The 22,263-nt window shown below is 43.2% G+C and overlaps 1 protein-coding gene across 3 annotated transcripts in view; it reads right to left on the reverse strand.

The window, feature by feature from the left end:
- ZFYVE28 (zinc finger FYVE-type containing 28) overlaps positions 1-22,263 on the reverse strand; it is a 188,754-nt gene that overhangs the window by 25,266 nt on the left and 141,225 nt on the right. The window contains exons 8-10 of one of the 3 annotated variants that reach the window (XM_056554962.1): positions 15,872-16,866; positions 15,508-15,745; positions 9,992-10,087 (exon numbers count right to left, since the gene is read on the reverse strand). In XM_056554962.1, coding sequence (XP_056410937.1) covers positions 9,992-10,087; positions 15,508-15,745; positions 15,872-16,866 — 1,329 coding nt within the window. Of the gene's footprint in view, positions 1-9,991; positions 10,088-15,507; positions 16,867-22,263 lie in introns of all 3 variants that reach the window. The other 2 variants (XM_056554960.1, XM_056554961.1) reach the window with 2 other exon arrangements.

Below are 22,263 nucleotides of genomic sequence, written 5' to 3' on the forward strand. Positions count from 1 at the left end.
GGCAGAAGCTGAAGTGTGTATTGTGATGTTCGGCAGAAGCTGAAGTGTGTATTGTGATGTTCTGCAGAAGCTGAAGTGTGTATTGTGATGTTCTGCAGCAGCTGAAGTGTGTATTGTGATGTTCTGCAGCAGCTGAAGTGTATATTGTGATGTTCTGCAGAAGCTGAAGTGTGTATTGTGATGTTCGGCAGAAGCTGAAGTGTGTATTGTGATGTTCGGCAGAAGCTGAAGTGTGTATTGTGATGTTCGGCAGAAGCTGAAGTGTGTATTGTGATGTTCGGCAGAAGCTGAAGTGTGTATTGTGATGTTCGGCAGAAGCTGAAGTGTGCATTGTGATGTTCGGCAGAAGCTGAAGTGTGCATTGTGATGTTCGGCGGCCCCTAACCGTTGGCTGGTGTCTCTCGGTCACACACAGAGCTTCTCCCCAGATAACCGGGATGAAATAGCAGCACAGACACAATACCGGTGGGAAACACATTAAATAAAAAGTACAATCCGCTAGCACAAGTTTGTCTCTGAGATTTACACCCTGTCCAGAGCGAGCGAGACAAGCAACCAGGGAGTAATGGCGTGACACGTCTGGGGCCAGGAGAATACGTCTGGTATCTGTGATGTGAAAGATTCATCTGTCTGGAGAGGAGAGCCGCACCACGGAGGACGGGAAATTATATTCACAAGATCTGCTTGAAAAACATGGCCTGTCTGGAACCGTAATACACTGTGTAGTCCATCAATAAAACCGGCCAATCGGTAATGAGCTAATTCTAATAATTATCTCTATACAGGTATAATTAGAGATGAGCGAACTTACAGTAAATTCGATTCGTCACGAACTTCTCGGCTCGGCAGTTGATGACTTATCCTGCACTAATTAGTTCAGCCTTCAGTTGCTCCCGTGGGCTGGAAAAGGTGGATACAGTCCTAGGAAAGAGTCTCCTAGGACTGTATCCACCTTTTCCAGCCAACGGGAGCACCTGAAAGCTGAACTAATTTATGCAGGAAAAGTTATCAACTGCCGAGCCGAGAAGTTCGTGACGAATCGAATTTACTGTAAGTTCGCTCATCTCTAGGTATAATGTATGAGAAAATAGAGATGCCGGTCATAGACATTAGATCAGCTCCAGACAATATGCTCAGTGCAAGAACAGGCCTTTTAATAACAAGATAAGCGGCCACCAGACTCTCCAGGCACCACTTATCCTATAGGAGAGTGGTTGACAAACGGTGGACCTTCAGCTGCTGCAAAACTACAATTCCCAGCATGCCCGGACAGCCTTCGGCTGTCCGGGCATGCTGGGAGTTGTAGTTTTGCAACATCTGGAGTTCTACAGTTTGGGGACCACTACTATAGGATATGAAAAAGGGGACTGAATGACAGCACTGTTTTACCGCTGAATGGTTAAAGGGGTACTCCAGTGAAAAACTTTATTTTTTATTTTTTTTAAATCAACTGGTGCCAGAAAGATTTGTAAATTACTTCTATTAAAAAATCTTAATCCTTCCTGTACTTATTAGCTGCTGAATACTACAGAGGAAATTCTTTTCCGTTTGAAACACAGAGCTCTCTGCTGACATCACGAGCACAGTGTTCTCTGCTGACATCTCTGTCCATTTTAGGAACTGTCCAGAACAGCCTATGTTTGCTATGGGGATTTCCTTTTACTCTGGACAGTTCCTAAAATGGACAGAGATGTCAGCAGAGAGCACTGTGCTCATGATGTCAGCAGAGAGCTCTGTGTTTCAAACGGAAAATAATTTCCACTGTAGTATTCAGCAGCTAATAAGTACAGGAAGAATTAAGATTTTTTTAATAGAAGTAATTTACAAATCTGTTTAATTTTCTGGCCCCAATTGATAAAAAAAAAAAAAAAAGTTTTTCACCGAAGTACCTCTTTAAGGACAGGTCCAGATGTGGTGGATATGTAAGCAGACGCGAAGTGTGGCTTACGCAGCGCAAATTCATGATTTACGTATAAGGCAAGTGGAAAGGGTTTTTAAAAATGTAGCATTAAAAATATTAAATGAAAAAAATATATATATATATATAAATAAATATATATATATATATATATATATATATATATATATATATATATATATATATATATATATCTCGATACATACACACACATATATATATATATAATTTTTTTTTTCTTTATTAGAACAGGCCTTCTAATAATGAGGGCACCACTCATCCTATAGGAGAGTGGTAGACAAACGGTGGACATTCAGCTGCTGCAAACTACAATTCCCAGCATGCCCGGAAAGCCAACGGACCTGAAAATGTGTGACTGTATGACAGCACTGTTTTACCACTGAATGGTTAAGGACAGGTCCAGATGTGGTGGATACGTAAGCAGACGCAGCGCACAGTCATGATTTACGTATAAGGCAAGTGGACAAAATTTTTAAAAATGTAGTATTAAAAAATAAAATAAATAAAATTATACATATATATATATATATATATATATATATATATATATATATATATATATGTGTATAATGTATTAAAAAAAATAATAATAATATATATACATTTGCAGAAAATTCCTATGCAGAAATATTATCTACTTACCCTAAGGGCTCATGCTCACTGAGGAAATTCTGCTTAGAATTTTATATCAACTGGTTCCAGAAATGTATACACATCTGTAAATTACTTCTATTTAAAAATCTTAATCCTTCCAGTACTTATCAGCTGCTTTAAGGTCTAGAGGAAGTTGTGTAGTTCTTTCCAGTCTGACGACATTGCTCTCTGCTACCACCTCTGTCCATGTAAGGAACTGTCTAGAAAAGTGGCAGCAGAGAGCACAGTGTCTGACCGGAAAAACAACATGTCTTCCTCCAGGACATACAGCAGCTGATAAGCACCAGAAGGCAAAAGTAATTTATAAATGTGTATACATTTCTGGCACCAGTTGATTTTAATAATTATTATTATTATTATTATTTTTTTTTTTTTTACCCCTTTAATCAATGGGATTTGGGAGTAGAATATCCATAGTGTGCATGTGCCTCATGTTTTCCAAGAGGGAAGAAATTGTAAGGCGCTCCCAGTTAATCCTCTGGGGAGGGGCCAGATCTGGCATTTGATGCATGCCAATGGCGCCTGCTGGACTCCATTAAAGGGGTAATCCAGGAAAAAACTTTTTTTTATTTATCAACTGGCTCCAGAAAGTTAAACAGATGTGTAAATTACTTCTATTAAAAAAATCTTAATCCTTCCAATAATTATCAGCTCCTGAAGTTGAGTTGTTCTTTTCTGTCTGGAAACAGTGCTCTCTGCTGACATCTCTGCTTGTCTCGGGAACTGCACAGAGTAGAAGAGGTTTTCTATGGGGATTTGCTTCTACTCTGGACAGTTCCCAAGACACGTGTCATCAGAGAGCACTTAGACAGAAAAGAACAACTCAACTTCAGCAGCTTAAAAGTATTGAAAGGATTAAGATTTTTTTAATAGAAGTAATTGACAAATCTGTTTAACTTTCTGGAGCCAGTAGATCATATATATATATATATATATATATATATATATATATATATGTAAAAATAAAAGTTTTTTCCTGGATAACCCCTTTAACTTATAATGGGGTCAATTGAGTTCCCTTGGTGGTGTCCCTTAAATGTGATGGATTCAACAACAGACTTTGACAGAGAGGTGCACATAGCCTTAAGCCACACACATTAGATTAACGTCAGCCAAATCCATTGATTTTAGCAGCAGATGACCATCAAATGTGTAAGAGGTCCCCGCAAATCATGTTGAGGGACAGAAAGATCAGGCATCTGTATTACAACATACGTGATCCTTCTGTGCTTGGGTGGGAGATAAGCCGCGGGTAGAAGTCTTACTCCAGCCTTAACCATTAAGAACATGTTCACACGGCCAAGCTAGGCTTGTGAGTACATGCGGGGGTCTGGAGAGATAGTTGAGAACAAAGGTAGAACAGGGAAATGGAAGCTGGAACCGCACTGTCATGGAAGGGGGTCAGTGGATCCAAGGTTGTGGTAACATGTCCTTTTATTCATAGAACATGTGCACGCAACGCATTTCAAAACCAATCCGATTTTTTCATCGGGATTATACCGGATTGGTTTTGAAACGCGTTGTGTGCACATGTTCTATGAATAAAAGTACAGTGACCCCCCCCGGCCTACGATGGCCCCGACATACGATCATTTCAACATACGATGCTTTTGTATGTCGGGGCCATCGCATAAACGGCTATCCGGCAGCGCTGACTACTTCAGCTGCCACCGGATAGCCGTTTACGGTGCCCCGTGTGGTCCGCTGACGATCACTTACCTGTCCTCGGGGCTCCGGCACGTCCTCTTCGGGATCCTCTGCGCTCTCCATCGACGTCATCACGTCACTACGCACGCCGTCCCGTCATCCAATAGGAGCGGCGTGCGTAGTGACGTGATGGCGGCGACGGAGAGCGCGGATGCCTGGGAAGCAGAGGCCTTGCCGGAGCGGTGGGGACACCTCGGGGACGCGGCGACAGCGATGGACGGCGACATCCCGGGCAGCGGTGACGAGCGGTGACGGTCCGGAGCGGCGGGGACAGGTGAGTACAACTTCCTCTATCAGTGGTCTACAACCTGCGGACCTCCAGATGTTGCAAAACTACAACACTCAGCATGCCCGGACAGCCGTTGGCTGTCCGGGCATGCTGGGTGTTGTAGTTTTGCAACATCTGGAGGTCCGCAGATTGTAGACCACTGTCCTTTACTTTACATTGCACGGATCCCTCAACATGCGATGGTTTCAACAAACGATGGTCCATTTGGAACGGATTACCATCGTATGTTGAGGGACCACTGTATATGTTACCACAGCCTTGGATCCACTGACCCCCTTCCTTGACAGCGCGGTTCCAGCTTCCATTTCCCTGTTCTACCTTCGTTCTCCATTGTCTTCACGCTTGCTGGTCAGCACGGGAAGCCGCTGCAGTCTACCACATCTTCCACACCCGTCTGAGCGTTGTGCCTCTATAGCACAGCAAAACCAGGTGAGCGAGTTACTTACAAGATCTCCACCACTGCATGTTCATCGTTGATCCCACACAGGGTGCGCTCCATGTTCTTTGGTTTTTGTCTCCATTTGGAGAGATAGTTGGCAGGCAAACTAACACCTGGACTTAAAGGGGTACTCCGGTGAAAACCTTTTTCTTTTAAATCAACTGGTGCCAGAAAGTTAAACAGATTTGTAAATTACTTCTATTAAAAAATCTTAATCCTTCCTGTACTTATTAGCTGCTGAATACTACAGAGGAAATTCTTTTCTTTTTGGAATGCTCTCTTGATGACGTCACGAGCACAGTGCTCTTTGCTGACATCATCATAATAATAATAACACTTTATTTATTGTTGTCTTTAGTGGGATTTGAACCCAAGGCCCCAGCACTGCAAGGCAGCAGTGCTAACCACTGAGCCACCATGCTTCCCTTAGCATACATCTGCTATGCACGGTTGCTAAAATGGACAGAGATGTCAGCAGAGAGCACTGTGCTCGTGATGTCGTCAGTGTTCCAAAAAGAAAGGAATTTCCTCTGTAGCATTCAGCAGCTAATAAGTACTGGAAGGATTAAGATTTTTTAATAGAAGTAATTTACTAATCTGTTTAACTTTCTGGCACCAGTTGATTTAAAAGAAAAAGGTTTTTCACCGGAGTACCCCTTTAAGTCTTTGGACACTCTATTGTCCATTCAAACCTATTCACTTAAAGGGGTACTCTGCTGGAAAACATTTTTTTTTTTTATTTAAATCAACTGGTGCCAGAAAGTTAAAACAGATTAGTAAAATCTTAATCCTTTCAGTACTTCACAGAAAGTTCTATTCTTTTTGAATTAATTTTTTGTCTGACCACAGTGCTCTCTGCTGACACCTCTGTACAGGTCAGGAACTGTCCAGAGCAGGAGCAAATCCCCATAGCAAACCTATCCTGCTCGGACAGTTCCTATAATGGACAGAGGTGTCAGCAGAGAGCACTGTGGTCAGACATAAAATACCTATACAACTTCCTCTGGAGCATACAACAGCTGATAAGTACTGGAAGGATTAATCTTTTTAAAAAATGTTTTCCAGTGGAGTACCCCTTTAAGCTGCAAAAAAGCATCTGCTGCACTGTCTAAAAATGTAAAAAAAATATGTATGTATATATATATATATATATATATACACACACACACGCACACATCAGATACATTCCCTTTTCAATCTCTACTGACTGAAGCAACGTGACATCAGGAGATCATGGCCACACAGTGATGTGTCTGCAGTCTAAGGCGTGAAATACACTTGTCTGAGTGCAATAAGCTTCTCCGCCGCCTGTGATCTCACCGAGGTTATAAGCGCCTCCTGCAATAAATACACAGCACACGGTATTATCAGTATGGGCGCCAGGTGACTGCGGGGCCGGGAGGTTAAGGCGTTCTGGTTAACAGGGAGATGCTATTTAGTCCTGGGAGTTTAACCATTAAGCTGCTGAGGTCACTAGGGTTAAATACTAGCAGCACAGAGGATGTAAGCAATGTAAGCAGCTCTTAGGTGGGAGGAAACATTGTGTTAGTACAAAAGGGATGAAAAAGAGAATAAGGAAGAGCAGTGTTATGGGGGAAATCCTTATGTCCATCTGGAGCTGCAGAGTCTGTATTCTTAAAGAGATAGATAGATGCATTATATGGTAGGGTGACAAGATGTATGGAAGAAGCAGCAACTAGAAGCAAAGAAAACACAGAACAGATGAATGTTTAGACAAATTATGCAGAACCTAAGGATCCAGGGGATGGAGTTTGTCCTTCAGAAAAATTTAAAAGGGGTTGTCCAATTTTTTGTAAACAATGTAAGTGGGGTAACCCATCTTTTTTTTGGGGGGGGGGGGGGGGAAATTTCTCCCATAAATAAACTGAGACTCCCACCCAGTTTTAATCTCTAGAGAAACATAGTAGCAAAGTGTTCAGTTCCCCTACACTGCCTCCACAGGGAAAAGTGAGAATTACAAGTTGCTGGTTTATGACGTCCACAGCTTTCCATGAGTTGAGTACTGCAGATAAGCTCCACTGGAGTGATGGGGTTAGCCTGAATTGTCTCACTGAGTCTCAGTGGATCTGCGCTGTCCCAGCATTGCTACTTATTTTGCACAAAACCTGCCATAAAATAAACTCTAAAATTCAAAAGTCCCAATTGATAATAGTTTTTTGCATAAATTCTGCCAAAATAATTCTTCCAGGGGAATCCAATTCCTCGTTGGAATGTCCGCTATGGAACTTCCTTGTGGAAATTCTAAGTGGAATCTCTGTAGTGTGAATGGGACCTAATAACACACACAACCTGTAGACTGGTGTACTGCTGCCTCTGGAAGGGGGCATCAAACATGTTTTTCTAATATTGTACAATCCACTGAAAAGATGAACTGTCGTGTCTGGGCTGCCCTTCATGTATACTACTCCCTTCCCCTCCCTGCTGCTATCTCTAAAGCTGAGAGAAGGGAGGTAAAGAGCAAAAAGCACCTAGAGATGCACAGTTCTCAGTTTTTCTTATGTCTCTATGAGAGACAGATAAATTAATAACTAACTATACAGACTCCATAACAGCAACATTGTAGAATTTTTTTTTTTTAAGAGTACCTGTCACCAAACTAAACTTTTAATATATTGTTCCTTATGTAATTATAAGACATTTTGCTATTTACTTGCTGTTAAAATGCTCAACCTTTACATGTTTTTAATGAGATTGAAAAAACGGCCACTAGGTGGCTCTGTTCTGTTCCCTGTGCAAGTCAAACAGTTAGTATGGTCTCCTCCCGGCCTGGCAGGAGACCAAACTCAGGAAGTGCATGCGGAATATGGCAAGGTACATCTCTCGCAGACTTCAGTGACATCACGCGTGCTGGGGAACGCTTTAAAGACTATTCATAAAGTTGCACAGGTTTGTATTCATGAACAAGTGCAAAAGTCAATGTAAAAGTAAACCTCCAGACACAGGCTAATTACCCTAAATATACATGTAATAACCCAATAATTATCTTTGTCTCACTAGTAGATTTTTGTAGTGATTTCCAAATAGCGTGTCTCCAGCTGTTGCACAACTACAACTAACAGCAAGCCCAGACAGCCAGCACCAATGGTCCAGCTACTATTGGATGGCTAAGAGTCAAAAGGTATTCATAATGCATAAATGTATATGAGGTACTGGAGAGTAAATGAAAATTATTAAATTTGCTGTGCATTACCCCTTGTTTGATGCAAACACTGAGGTAACAAGTACTAAGGGTTAAAGGGGTACTCTTCCTCTAGACATCTTATTGGCTGCGGCACCTCAGACATCCTGTGCACAGACCGAACTTCGCTGCGTATCGGATGACTGGCAATGCGGAGGCTTGTGACGTCATGGTTATGCCCCGCTCGTGATGTCACGGTCATGCCCCCTCAATGCAAGTCTATGTGAGTGAGCGTGATGGCTGCCACACCCCCTCCCATAGACTTGCATTGAGGGGGCGTGGCCATGACATCACGAGCCTCCGGCGCTGAACCCAAAGGTCTAAATGAACGCCGGGTGCACTACGGACATGCCGGGGGTCCCCAGGGGCGGGACCCCCAGCATCTCTGTACTGGATAGGGGATAAGATTCTAGATCCGGAGTACCCCTTTAATATATATTGCATTCACTGTACATAGAAGAATGATACTTTGGTCACATGATGCTCCCAGTCAATGATTACAAGACGAATTCTCAAGTGCAGTTCCTCGACAGGTCATGTTTTGAGGATATCCCATACAGAGAACACTTGTGGTGATGCATGATGAACTGATAACAATTATATCACCTGTGAAAGACTAAGTAAATCTTAAAAACATGACCTCTTCAGGGTACTTGAGGACTGGACATGATGTATCTTTCCTCCCGCTAATCTCCCCGATGGACGTCACAGTGCCGTGTCACAACGGAAGTGTGAAAGAAGCCTTAATGTGTTTGCATATCTTTTACAATTTACCTACAGATCTAACCATAAAAAGTTAGTAACGCAGTAAATGCATTACTTATCTTGTACTACGAAGTGTATAGGACCTTTTGAGGACCTTATTTATATTTAAAAAGGAAAACAAATAACTGAATGCTGGTCCATAAAGGCAACTGTCATCTTAGGCCATCATGGCATATTTATCGTATCCAAACTTGAAGTAAGGGCTTCAACCCCACGGTGGTAAAATGGCTTATTATCCTAACCCATCACCGATGAGGTATCACTGTATACACCCCTTACTCCTACTGCTTTACCTATCGCACATCATATAGCACAGTGGTCCCCAACCCAGTCCTCAAGGCCTACCAAGATTACAGTTTCTTTAGTTACTACATTGGGTCATCATGGATGACTCACCTTAGGCCATCATGGCATCTTTATCGTAGCAAACCTTGAAGTAAGGGCTTCATCCATATAGTGGTAAGATGGCCTATTATCCTATTCCCTCACCAATGAGCCATCACTCTACTCACCCCCAACGCCAACTGTTTCACCGATAGCACATCATAGTGGTCCCCAACCCAGTCCTCAAGACCCAGCAAGATTCCATGTTTTTTCAGTAACCCCATTGGAATAGAACAGGGAAAGATTCCAATCCTAGACTGTTGGTGGGACTGGGTGTGGGACCTCCAATATAAATGATGCTTCTTTATCATCCCAAACCTGGCACCATAACTATTACCATATATCCCAATGAACCTTGGTAGGAGAAGTAAAGTTTGACTTGAAAAGGAATCTTAATCTCTTCAGTATGGCAGCGAGGAAAGAAGAAAAGAGATAAAATGGAAGATTACAATGTGTCTCTATGTGTTATCAGCAGGAAAACGGTGATGTGCAGAATCTCCACAAGGGAGAGAAGAAAAATCTAAATGTTATTGTCACATTGAGAGAGAGAATAAAGAATGCCATTAGAGAGTGCGCTGCGAGGAGAGCGGCGCCGACTGTGTTACACGTTATTACCTCAGAGTGTAACCGCTGGAGAGACTACATGTGGTGACAGACACACTGTCAAAGTCACTGCTGGCCATAGAGTTGAGGGGAGAGTCATCCTGAGAACTGGAAACAAGAATATGGAAAGAGCATGAAGCGCGGACAACAGAGACATGAGGAGCACAGTGGTAACAAACTCATCCAGAATGACAACAAAGGGGACCTGCCGAGAGACACACTTCACTTCCTTTGCGGGAGCTTTTTGTAAGCCGTGCGCATACAAGACCGCTCGTACCAAGTGCATCATTGTGCTGGTCCACAGGACATCTGTATGTAGACATTTGTATAGATGCAGCAGAGCCTAAGTTGTCATTTAACTCTTTAGGCACAGTGGGGGGAAAAATGGAGTAGATTAACCATGATCATAAAGTAACTTACATGTCTCAATGTCAAATTCAGCTCCGCTACTACTATTCTTATTTTTTTTAATCACTTTAATGGGGTCTGTCTGGTGTCTTATTTAATTGGATTATAACCAGACAAATGGAGCCCCTTATACACGACACATCTCAAGTAGTGGTAAAATACACCCAAATACATAAATCTCTTTTTCTGTTCTTTCTGTGTGTCTTCTGTTCGGGCCATAATGGGTGGCCTTTTCCCGTTGTGGGGGGCTTTTAGATTTGTGAGGTTCTCATTCTGAAAAGAAAGTTTTTTTATGTTCCATAACTTGTTACTACTGGGCCGCTCTGGTGGCACTGTTGACAGTGAAGTTGTTCCCTAATGTTCTTTATGCTGCTGATTCGATAGTGATTGGAGCGTTATTATTTTGTGTCTATCTTACGCCCATGTTCTGTCCGTTTGATATAGCTATTATTGTTTAACAAAAACCTATTATAACCGAACACACAAATCTCTCCTATCCCAGGAGCTATGTTATGTATCATATTGATTAGAAGCCAGTATGTGATATCTTATATCTATATATTATATATCGTCTTATAAACAAGGGCCTGACGAAGAGCTGGTAGTGCGATAATGGACAGTCGCCCGTCTCTCCCCCATGCAGTCCTCCTTCCCTGCTGCCGCAAGTGATGTGATCAATAAAGCAGCATTTGATACAAGAGAAATCTGGGTAAGTGCTCCATACTTTCAATATCTACATCTGTACAATTTTGCTCTTCTATTTCATGTGAACACCCTGAATGAACTCTGTTGTTGCCTCGGGAGATTTATCTTGCTGCTGGATTCGATAGGTGGTGCCAAGACGCCTCTATCAGTGACTCTCTCATATCTAAGTAATATCAGTCGAATGTAATATCCATTCATCCCATATCCATCTATTATATCTATCTCATAACTATCATATGTTTATACCTTATATCTATCTACTACATACCTACCTAATATCTCCTGTATCTACCTAACTTATCTATCATATCTACCTATCGTAGCCATAAATCGCATCTATCAACATATCCATCCATCTCTAATATATAGTTTCATATTTATTGTATTCAATATCTATCTCATATCTAATAAGCTATTTTGTCAGGCCAACCTCTTTACCTCATATTCATTACTTATGCAGGTTCCAGGCTGAAAAATGATTGATTCTTTTTTGTTATACATGGGGTGGGTACAGCCTCTCTCTTACAGCAAATCTTACTCTAGGTATAGGCACTTTAACAGGACTTGCAGAAGTAGACTGATCGAAGCAGGATAGGTTGACCTGACTTCACATAGGGTATAATGCTGTCAGAATTTCCAAGGTTTGCCTAGGCTTCCTTCTTCTGGGGACTGCATCTCTAGTCATATATATCTAAATACCTTTAAAGGGGTATTCCGCTGCCCCAGCATTCAGAACATTTTGTTCCGAATGCTTAGAGCAGGCGGCGGGGGTCGTGAAGTGCCAAGGCCCTTCTGACATCACATCACGCCCCCTCAATGCAAGTCTACGGGAGGGGGCGAGGCAGCTGCCACGCCCCATCCCATAGACTTGCATTGAGGGGGGCGTGGTGTGATGTCACGAGGGGGCGTGACACTGACTTCACGCCCCCCCCCCCCCCCCCCCCCCACTGCCCACTCCAAACGTTCTAAACAAATGTCAGGTACTACACAGAGATCGCGGGGGTCCTGCCACTCCTTTGGATAGGGGATAAGATGTCTAGGAATGGAGTACCACTTTAAAAAGGCACAGTGATTTGCTTGGGCCCCCTACTTTTATGCAGCAAGTCCACCCAACTACCCAACTTCCCTCTTCCTGCTATGCATTATCTTCTTGGCTTAGGCAGGAATACAACCTCTTTCCCATTGCAATGCATAGCTAAGATTGCCATTCATAGCACCGATTTCCCAACACGTGCGACTCAAGAACTAACCCGATCGAGACAACCAAAAAGCCAACCAGGGGGGAGAAGTGCAGCAGTCCCCAACCTATGAGGATTCACACACTTTAAGAGGAAGCTATATTGCTGGAAATACCACTTTGTCATCATTGCTGGGAAAACTAAAGGATGTAATGCTCTTCCCCCTGGTACTAGGCAGCGCGGATATATGCAGGTTACAGATATCAGAAAAACAAATGATCTAATTTACTGGAAACCGATGTCAATGGGTGGCACTAAGATTACAGAAACAGAGAATGTCTTGGGGGCAGCACTTCAGTCTCCTGCTAAAGGAGCTTTTTAAGAAACCATGACATCAGGTCTGATCTGCAGTTTACATGTTTGTAGACTAAAACGAGGAGATGGAATTTATCTCCATTTTGCCCGCAGCAAAAAATTTCACAGTAAAAAGAAAAAAATATATATTTTATTTTAGTTTTTAGTTTTCATATAGGATGGTGAGACGGGCTGGCACCTCCACTAGTCATTAGCTGATATACAGATGTACCTTACTGTACTGATCCAATCTTCTCTCTAATCTCCCGGCCTCTTGCTGTTTACTCACAAACATCCTGTTTTACAAGATAATACTGTTTAGCGATTCCGTACATCATAACAAGTACTTGAGGAATCTGCAATTATCTTGACGTGGACAAGATAAGTGTTTCTTTTAATTAGAGACTGCAGTCTCCAAGCAAATATTCCCCAAGGTTTATTTCCATTTTCTGCTTTTTCATGCTGAAAATGGGAAAGTTAGCAAAAATTACTATAGTCATTTATCGGTAGAAAACCTTGAGAATCGTCTCTGCTCACTGGATGTGACTAGAGAGGAGTCAACCCATCCCAATGTATCTTATTTTAACGCATAACGGCACTTTCAGGTGGCTTATCAGTCGGCCATGTTTGTACAAAAGAGCAGTACTATTTTTGGTCATTATCTTATATTTGGCAATTTATACTAGGCTCAGTTCATAAAGTTCAGTTGTCCCAGAGACTAGAGTCAGTATCTCCCATACTCTGCACACACACAGAAGAGGGGATCCAGCCCTCTATATCACCCTAAGAAGCAGAACTGAGGATGTTACAGAGCAGTACTGTTTAGTGTAAGCTGTCAATCCTATACTGGGGTAAGATATAACACCAACTAGAGCTTTCAGCAACTTCTGTGCATGTCACTTTCTGTAGTTAACACCTTCTAATCCCTCTGCTCTCTATAGACTATGGGCATCTGTAATCTGTTTCCTCACATATCACGTTTCCTCTATTCGCTTTTGATTTATCCCAAAAATTGTAAGGACTTATGACCATATAGATCTGTGTCAATGTAGAAGGGCTCCAGATTAAATAAAAAAAACTTGGGTACCTCTGCTCCAAAAGTCTAAAAGATTTGGAACCAAATTATATTTTTTATTGCAAACTGTACCTCAGGAGGAATATCAAATCCAAGCCTACCACAGTCATGCAGCAATATGAATAAACTATTACCCAACAACATCGTAATGCCAACATAAGCGCATATAAAAGCATGCTGTTCATTTTCCCAGACAACACATCATTAATAGTGATGGGACACCAAAACCATTATGACAACCTCTAAAGACATCCCTGACTCCTTTACAGGGTCACACTTCATGTAAGACAAGACCTAGCAAGGTTTCGAAGTGTCCACCGAAGGTGTAGTGACAATGACAATAGAAACCACTTGGATTGGTAGGGGCCCGTTCACACTACGAATCTTCTGAGCGAAATTTGGCTCTTGAGTTTCACTGTGGAAAATACCAGTAGATTCTGCCACACCAATCACTCTACGGAAATTCCGGCCTACAGACTACGCCAAATAGAATGAACAGAAGCGCAATACACTAAAAGAATGAACATGTTCATTCTTTCTGCAGTATGTGCTCTGAAATGCAATGATGTCGATAGACACCAAACATTTCCAAACCGTCTTGGCGCCATCTTGCTCTGTTGCCCCCACAACTACAGTTTTAATCTCTGTTTGGAAAATCTGCGGCCGGAGGTTCTGTAGTGTGAATGAGTCCTAATAATAGGTACAGTCTTCTCCTGTCCAGCACCTCTTTACAGGTGTAGAAGACTGGCTGAGTGGGAGCAGTAGCTGTCCAGTGCCATACTTTGTATGGGTTTAATAGAAGTGATCTAAAATGCATGATAAGGTAAGGAAAAAGTAAGTGGAGCAGGCTGCCATGGCACTCCAAATATACAGGAAAAATAAAAGAAAAAAGGATGAAGCTTTATGTTCCTCCACTTTACCCATCTTGTGGAAATGCTCTGTCAAATAATCTTTACAAGCTTGGAGCTGTACAGCACTGGTCAATAGCGGCATGATGTAGTGTCTGGCAGTAAACATTCATCAGGAATATGCCATTAGTTACAGTAACAAGAAGCAGCTTGCAGAAAGCTATGTTATTTGTGAGCTGCCTGGAACCCTTGTCTCATAGAGAAGGATAAAAATGTATTTCTTCCAACAACTATCGTACATTCTCTCTAATAATTGTATAAAGCTCAGGATGGAGGCCTTAGAAACATACCATTTTTAAACCATCCACAAGACTGAATATGGTTTATTGGACCAAAATCGAAGACTCCAGGTATTCATTGATGGGATATCCCTTTCTATTTCATGTAGATATTGGCTTGGAGACAGCGCCGCACCTGTTGGCCCACACTATGGAAAGGGGTTGCTGCAGCATAGATACTGTTGGCATATCACTAGGCTACGTCACCAGTGTCCACTTGGTGCAGTCCCCCATGAAAAGCTTGCGGTGTGCAGAAGTGGAACAGCTCATACAGTGTGGCTCCTCAGGGCACACAGACTCCCCTCTATGACGTAGCGATTGCAGTACAGAGAAAACAAGGTTCTGATATTTTTCTACACCCTTTGAGTTACCTTTGGTATTTTGAATTTCTATCACTAACAAGAGCATAAGGGCAAGAATTTATTCATAAGACAAGTGGACATATCACAAAGCGTGGACTGGTACGGAGAATGAATAAACAGATGTAGATATATACATCAGATTAAACTGAAGAAAGAAGTTTTAATAGACACGCATGAAATGTTTGATATCGTGCATATAAATATAAAAATAAGTAGAATTGTTAAAAAGAAAAAAAAACAAATAAATAAAAGTTCTTTACCTGGTACTAGATCTGGTTTCTTCTTTCACTCCGGTTTCAGAGCTGTTCCCCTCGTTTTTTTGTGATGGCCCTCTCTCACTTTCACTTTTTTTCCTTCTTTGATTCCTTCTTAGTTGAGCACTTGAGATCCCGGCGGTCTCCTCAGATTCACTGTCTGTCCCTAGCTGGGAAGCAGAGTTGTGTGTCAGGCACTTGGAGGAATGAAGGTGTGTTAGTTCCGGTCTGTCCGCCTCTCTTTCTAATAACAAAACGGGAGAATTTTCCATTTTTAGTGCGTCTTTAGCAGCCACGGAGCTCTCTGGTCTGTCTAAATGGCCCAATTCTTTGGACTTTATTAAACTATAGGAAGCATTTATAACTTTACCCGAGGAGTTAACATTTCTTAAGTTGTCTAAGCCATCTTCTCTAGTGTCGTCGCAGCTCCCGCAACATACACAAGAATTGATTAAACAGTTAGTGGCGGCTATACTAAGTTTGTTCGCCTCTTCCTCATCGTTGTTTGTTAAGGGGTCTGAGGAAAGGGGAACGTGGCTGCTGGCTAAATCCGGTGACGCTTCTGGTGACACCGGAGTAGAGAGAGACTTAGGGTTAAAAATGACAGTAGCAGAAATCTTCATCCCACCAGTTCTGTGCGCAATGATTTCTGCAGTCTCCGCGTCGTCACCGCTCGCGTCCCAGCCATTGAGGTATAACTGTGAATCCGTCACTTCTAGACAACTACAAGAGTTTTGCAGAGAACCACTCGCCATGAGGATTTTACTCCCATCAATGTTGTTGTTATTGCTTAAATCGCTTTCTACATCTTTCAAGAGATTAGTATTGTCCCCCTCCCTATTTTGCACAACGGTTTCTTGGCACTGAGGCAACTGCTTGGGATTGTAACAGGAACTGTTGACCCATGCTACAGTGTTGTCAGCCGTCCTTTGTCTAGTAAGACCCTCTAGAGCGCCTTCAAGGTCTTCCATGAAAAACACCCTATCTTCTTCATCATTGCGGTTATCCAGAGGACGTCTGCTAGGGGAGGCCTCGGTGCTAGAAGTTGTAGCCCTGTGTGCAGGTGACTGACAGACACTTGGTGGAGAAAGTAAAGAAGACATTTCATCCCCTACTCTATGAACCATCATATTTAGCTGCTCCAGTTCCTGTTCATCATACTGCATAGAGCAAGCCAGTTCAATCTCAGTGTTTTCAGCTTTTGACGAAAGTGGATCTTCCGTAGGTAAGGCAGTGACTAAGACAGGAGAGATCGCGGAGGGCACTTCTGGGTCTGTCCGGACGGGAAACTCCACATCTTGTGAAATGCAAAGATTTCTTTCTAGAGTGTGCAGCTCTTCCTCCGTTAATGTCTGAAGAAGATCTCTGTTAAAAGGTCAAAGGAGAGAGAGAGAGCGTCAAGAACAGAATATGATCCTTATTTTAGGCAAATTCATTTTGTTAAGAGCATTTGTCTAGATAACTTCAACAAATTCAGATGGTGACTGAAAGAAATTTTTAGAAATTTTCTTAAAGGGGAAAACCTCTCTCGTGAAGTGATAGCAATAAGATATCCAATCACTTTATGATATGTGATGGTCCAACCTCTATGACTTCCACAGTGAAAATGAAGGGGATGCAGCAGCGGTGTAGCGATGACTGCAACCAGTCCCATTCACTTGTATGGTGCTACAATGACGTTATCTGCACAGCAACGTCATCTAGGACCACCATGCAAGAAAGAAACAGCTAAGAGGAGGCAGCATTACATCAGCACTTTGTCCTTATTCTCATGATCAGTGGGGGTCACAGAGGTAGGACCTCCACCAATCACAGTTCTATCATACCCAATGGCATTCTCTTTTACATGGGAATACCTCTTTATGGTCTATTCACACGTACAGTATTCTGTGCATATTTGATGCGTAATTTAATGCGCAGGATTTTCTGTAAACAGAATGACCGTACACAGCTTGAAATCCTGCACATCAATTCTGCGCAGAATATTGTACATGTGAATAGACCCTTAAGGTGGCTATTCATTTTACAGGTTTGCACGTTTGTCAACTCATTCTGATATCGGAGTAGTTATCAGGGAAAATTCATTTCCTTCAGACCTTCAAAAACTTTTTTTTCACAAGATACAGTGAAGCATCGTGTAGCATAGCAGGAAGTAATAAAATTAATGTATAAATGGGGGAAAATCATCTGGGTGAACAAAAAATGTTATGAAAATAAAATGGAATCTTTAAAGTTCAATCAAGATGTTTACATTTATTTCTGACAATACCTGTAAGTGAGGAGCACACAGCTAAAGATGACCTCTCATATACCCAAGTACAGTACACATATGCAAAGCTGAGACATATGTCCCTTTCTCCATCCTATTCTTAGCTGGCAATAGATGGCATATCGAACACATGGAGAAGGAGAAATGTCGGCACTGCCGCACTCACCATTCTGCCGGAGTACACTGGATCACTGCACCTTCAGATCCAAATGCCACAAATCCGGTACTCAGTCCGTCATAAGCATAAGCGTAGAAAACTTGAAAGAAGAGATCGCAGACGGCACTCACGGAAACAGCAAGAAGTTTTATTCGGGATCGCTGGTCCACGCAACAAGAACGACAGGTAAGTCGACCGGTTTCGCGCTACGCAGAGCGCTTACACGTGACCTCTGACATCAATTAACCCTTCCCCCCTTAAATACATACACTAGGTAATACAAAAATAGAAAAATAGACATTACAGGGTTAAAAGCACAAATATTGTGTATGGTATGGAGAGACTAGCATTAGTATTTACTAACTAGCTATAGCAGCGCCTAAAACTATGTAACACTAACGGAGGTTATGTATTGTACTTAAAACGCTAGGTGTGAACATAGATCCTATGCTAACAACATCCACCTGCACTATGGAAATACATTAAAATCCTCCTGTAGGTTTAATCCTAGTGGTCCTATGGCGTCTGTAAGTATAATCATTTCAGATTCTTTTTGTAACAATAATTTATGTCTGTCTCCACCAAATTTTAAGGGTGCAACTGTTTTTAATCCTAGGAATTTTAAATCTTCAATTTTGTTATTGTGTTTATATTTCATATGCTCTATTGCTTTTGGGCAGCCTTTTCCAGTAGTGCCCAAAAGTAATAGAACATATGAAATATAAACACAATAACAAAATTGAAGATTTAAAATTCCTAGGATTAAAAACAGTTGCACCCTTAAAATTTGGTGGAGACAGACATAAATTATTGTTACAAAAAGAATCTGAAATGATTATACTTACAGACGCCATAGGACCACTAGGATTAAACCTACAGGAGGATTTTAATGTATTTCCATAGTGCAGGTGGATGTTGTTAGCATAGGACCTATGTTCACACCTAGCGTTTTAAGTACAATACATAACCTCCGTTAGTGTTACATAGTTTTAGGCGCTGCTATAGCTAGTTAGTAAATACTAATGCTAGTCTCTCCATACCATACACAATATTTGTGCTTTTAACCCTGTAATGTCTATTTTTCTATTTTTGTATTACCTAGTGTATGTATTTAAGGGGGGAAGGGTTAATTGATGTCAGAGGTCACGTGTAAGCGCTCTGCGTAGCGCGAAACCGGTCGACTTACCTGTCGTTCTTGTTGCGTGGACCAGCGATCCCGAATAAAACTTCTTGCTGTTTCCGTGAGTGCCGTCTGCGATCTCTTCTTTCAAATAGATGGCATATAACCATGGGCCAGAACAAAAAATTCTATATTGTAGACCATTACAGGTATGATGACATCAAAGGCATTGTTGGCATGCCGCCTCAAATGTCTGAATGATGAGATGTCAACCACAATGCCACACCAAATGGAAGAAAAGCGCCACACCACTATGTCTTCCATTGTCTTTATGGGCCCTTTTTCTGGCAGCTTGATGGACGGTGGAGTAGATGGGAGAAGTGGTACGGTCCTTTTTTTATTTTATTTTTATTTTTTTAGCACCACTACTACATAATTCTAGCACTCAGCAGGTGTCCCAGTGGTTGGGTCCCCACCTATTGGACAGTTTGGGAATATAAGCTTTATGTTAGGATCATAAGTTGTAAGGTTTACCCACCTTATATGCAGAGCATTGCTGGTAAATGTAGCAAACATGACTGTCTCAGAATCTACTCCATACTATAGAGCAGTGATTCCCAACCAGGGTTCCTCCAGCTGTTGCAAAACTACAACTCCCAGCATGCCCGGACAGCCTTTGGCTGTCCAGACATGCTGGGAGTTGGAGTTCTGCAAGTGCTGGAGGCACCCTGGTTGGGAATCAATGCTATATAAAGTAAGTACGTTTAGTACATGTATACAGAAATCTATCTGGAGAACTGCATAGTTCAGCTGCCATTATGTTTTGTTCTTAGATGTAAAATGTATAATAAGTCAACAAGGATAAAAGCATCAGTGTCATTTCACAGAGACCCTATGGGAGGAAACATTACTAAGCAAGAGAGAGATAACCTGTGTATTCTCCATAAAGATTGCCATCAGTGCGCTCCTTCTGCGCATTTCCATCCGTGAGCCGCCCCCATCTGTGCATTGCCATCCGCGCACTCTGCCCCTAAGCACCGCCATCCGCGCGCTCTGCCCCTAAGCATTGCAATCCGTGCGCTCTCCCCCTAAGCACCGCCATCCGTGCGCTCTGCCCCTAAGCACCGCCATCCGCGCGCTCTTCCCCTAAGCACCGCCATCCGCGCGCTCTGCCCCTAAGCACCGCCATCCACGCGCTCTGCCCCTAAGCACCGCCATCCGCGCGCTCTGCCCCTAAGCACCGCCATCCGCGCGCTCTGCCCCTAAGCACCGCCATCCGCGCGCTCTGCCCCTAAGCACCGCCATCCGCGCGCTCTTCCCCTAAGCACCGCCATCCGCGCGCTCTGCCCCTAAGCACCGCCATCCGCGCGCTCTGCCCCTAAGCACCGCCATCCGCGCGCTCTGCCCCTAAGCACCGCCATCCGCGCGCTCTGCCCCTAAGCACCGCCATCCGCGCGCTCTGCCCCTAAGCATTGCAATCCGCATGCTCTGCCCCTAAGCATTGCAATCCGTGCGCTCCCCCTATGCCCTGCAATCCGCGCGCTCCCCCTATGCCCTGCAATCCGCGCGCTCCCCCTATGCCCTGCAATCCGCGCGCTCCCCCTATGCCCTGCAATCCGCGCGCTCCCCCTATGCCCTGCAATCCGCGCGCTCCCCCTATGCCCTGCAATCCGCGCGCTCCCCCTAAGCCCTGCAATCCGCGCGCTCCCCCTAAGCCCTGCAATCCGCGCGCTCCCCCTAAGCCCTGCAATCCGCGCGCTCCCCCTAAGCCCTGCAATCCGCGCGCTCCCCCTAAGCCCTGCAATCCGCGCGCTCCCCCTAAGCACTGCAATCCGCGCGCTCCCCCCCTAAGCATTGCAATCCGCGCGCTCCCCCTAAGCACTGCAATCCGCGCGCTCCCCCTAAGCACTGCAATCCGCGCGCTCCCCCTAAGCATTGCAATCTGCGCGCTTCCCCTAAGCATTGCAATCTGCACGCTTCCCCTAAGCATTGCAATCTGCGCGCTCCCCCTAAGCACTGCAATCCGCGCACTCCCCCTAAGCATTGCAATCCGCGCGCCCCCCCTAAGCATTGCAATCTGCGCGCTCCCCCTAAGCATTGCAATCTGCGCGCTCCCCCTAAGCATTGCTATCTGCGCGCTCCCCCTAAGCATTGCAATCTGCGCGCTCCCCCTAAGCATTGCAATCTGCGCGCTCCCCCTAAGTATTGCAAACCGCTCGCTCCTCCTAAGCATTGCCATCATCCACAGGCTGTCCAGGCATGCTGGGTATTGTAGTTTTGCAACAGCTGGAGGCACCTTGGTTAAGAAACACTGATATAAGGGATGCTGCGTATCATTTTGACGATTGGGCGGCAGTCTTGACATTCCCCACATCGGTAATAAAGTTATGGCATATTCTCGCTTTATCACTTCACACCCCGCTGTTTTGTGGTGGCAGTTATGCAAAACCAAAGCTTATTCTGCATATTTTTTGCTGCAATTTTAAGATACTCAGAGCAAAACAACTGCCCTACTTATATTTACCAAAATTGTTCCCACCTGTCATGACACAACCGTACTACCCCCATCACCTACAAGAGATGTATAATACCTTGGCACGAAATAAATAAAGGTTAATAACAAAACACAGAAAAATAATTCTGCTTTGGAGGAATTTGTTTTTCCGCATTTTCTCTATTACAACTAATTCTTCTTATTGCTGTTGTTTAAAGAGAAGAAGAAAAAAAGTGCAACAATCACACAAACAGCGGCGTCCTGAAATGTCTCGCTGGCATTTGAAAATGTCTGACATATGTTAATGCTTCAAAAAGCTATTAGATTCTCAGAGAATGTGCAAATAGAGGAAACTGAGAGAACAGGCAACAAAGACTCGTATCTACATACGGCTCCTGGAAAACTTGCTGGTGGGGACATAAAAAAATAAAAAATAAAAATAAAAAGATAGCGATGCTTGTAAGCTGCAAATGGTATCAGTAGCATAGTTATTATGGCTGCGCTCCAGGGATAACCTGGGCTTTAAAGAGTAGGTTCGCGTTTCATGAGCAAAAGGTAAAGTAATGATACGACTGATATATTTACTTCTGAATTTTTTTTCAAAGGATCTGCCTGTCCTAAAGCTGCAGGTTTCTAAAATAACATGCAAAAAGCAACCCAAAGCAATCAGAGAAAAGATGATAACAGGAGCTTTCAGGCTGTCAAGCAAATGTTACACCCTA

This window comes from Hyla sarda, chromosome 1, assembly GCF_029499605.1.
Source record: "Hyla sarda isolate aHylSar1 chromosome 1, aHylSar1.hap1, whole genome shotgun sequence".
Classification (NCBI taxonomy): domain Eukaryota; kingdom Metazoa; phylum Chordata; class Amphibia; order Anura; family Hylidae; genus Hyla; species Hyla sarda.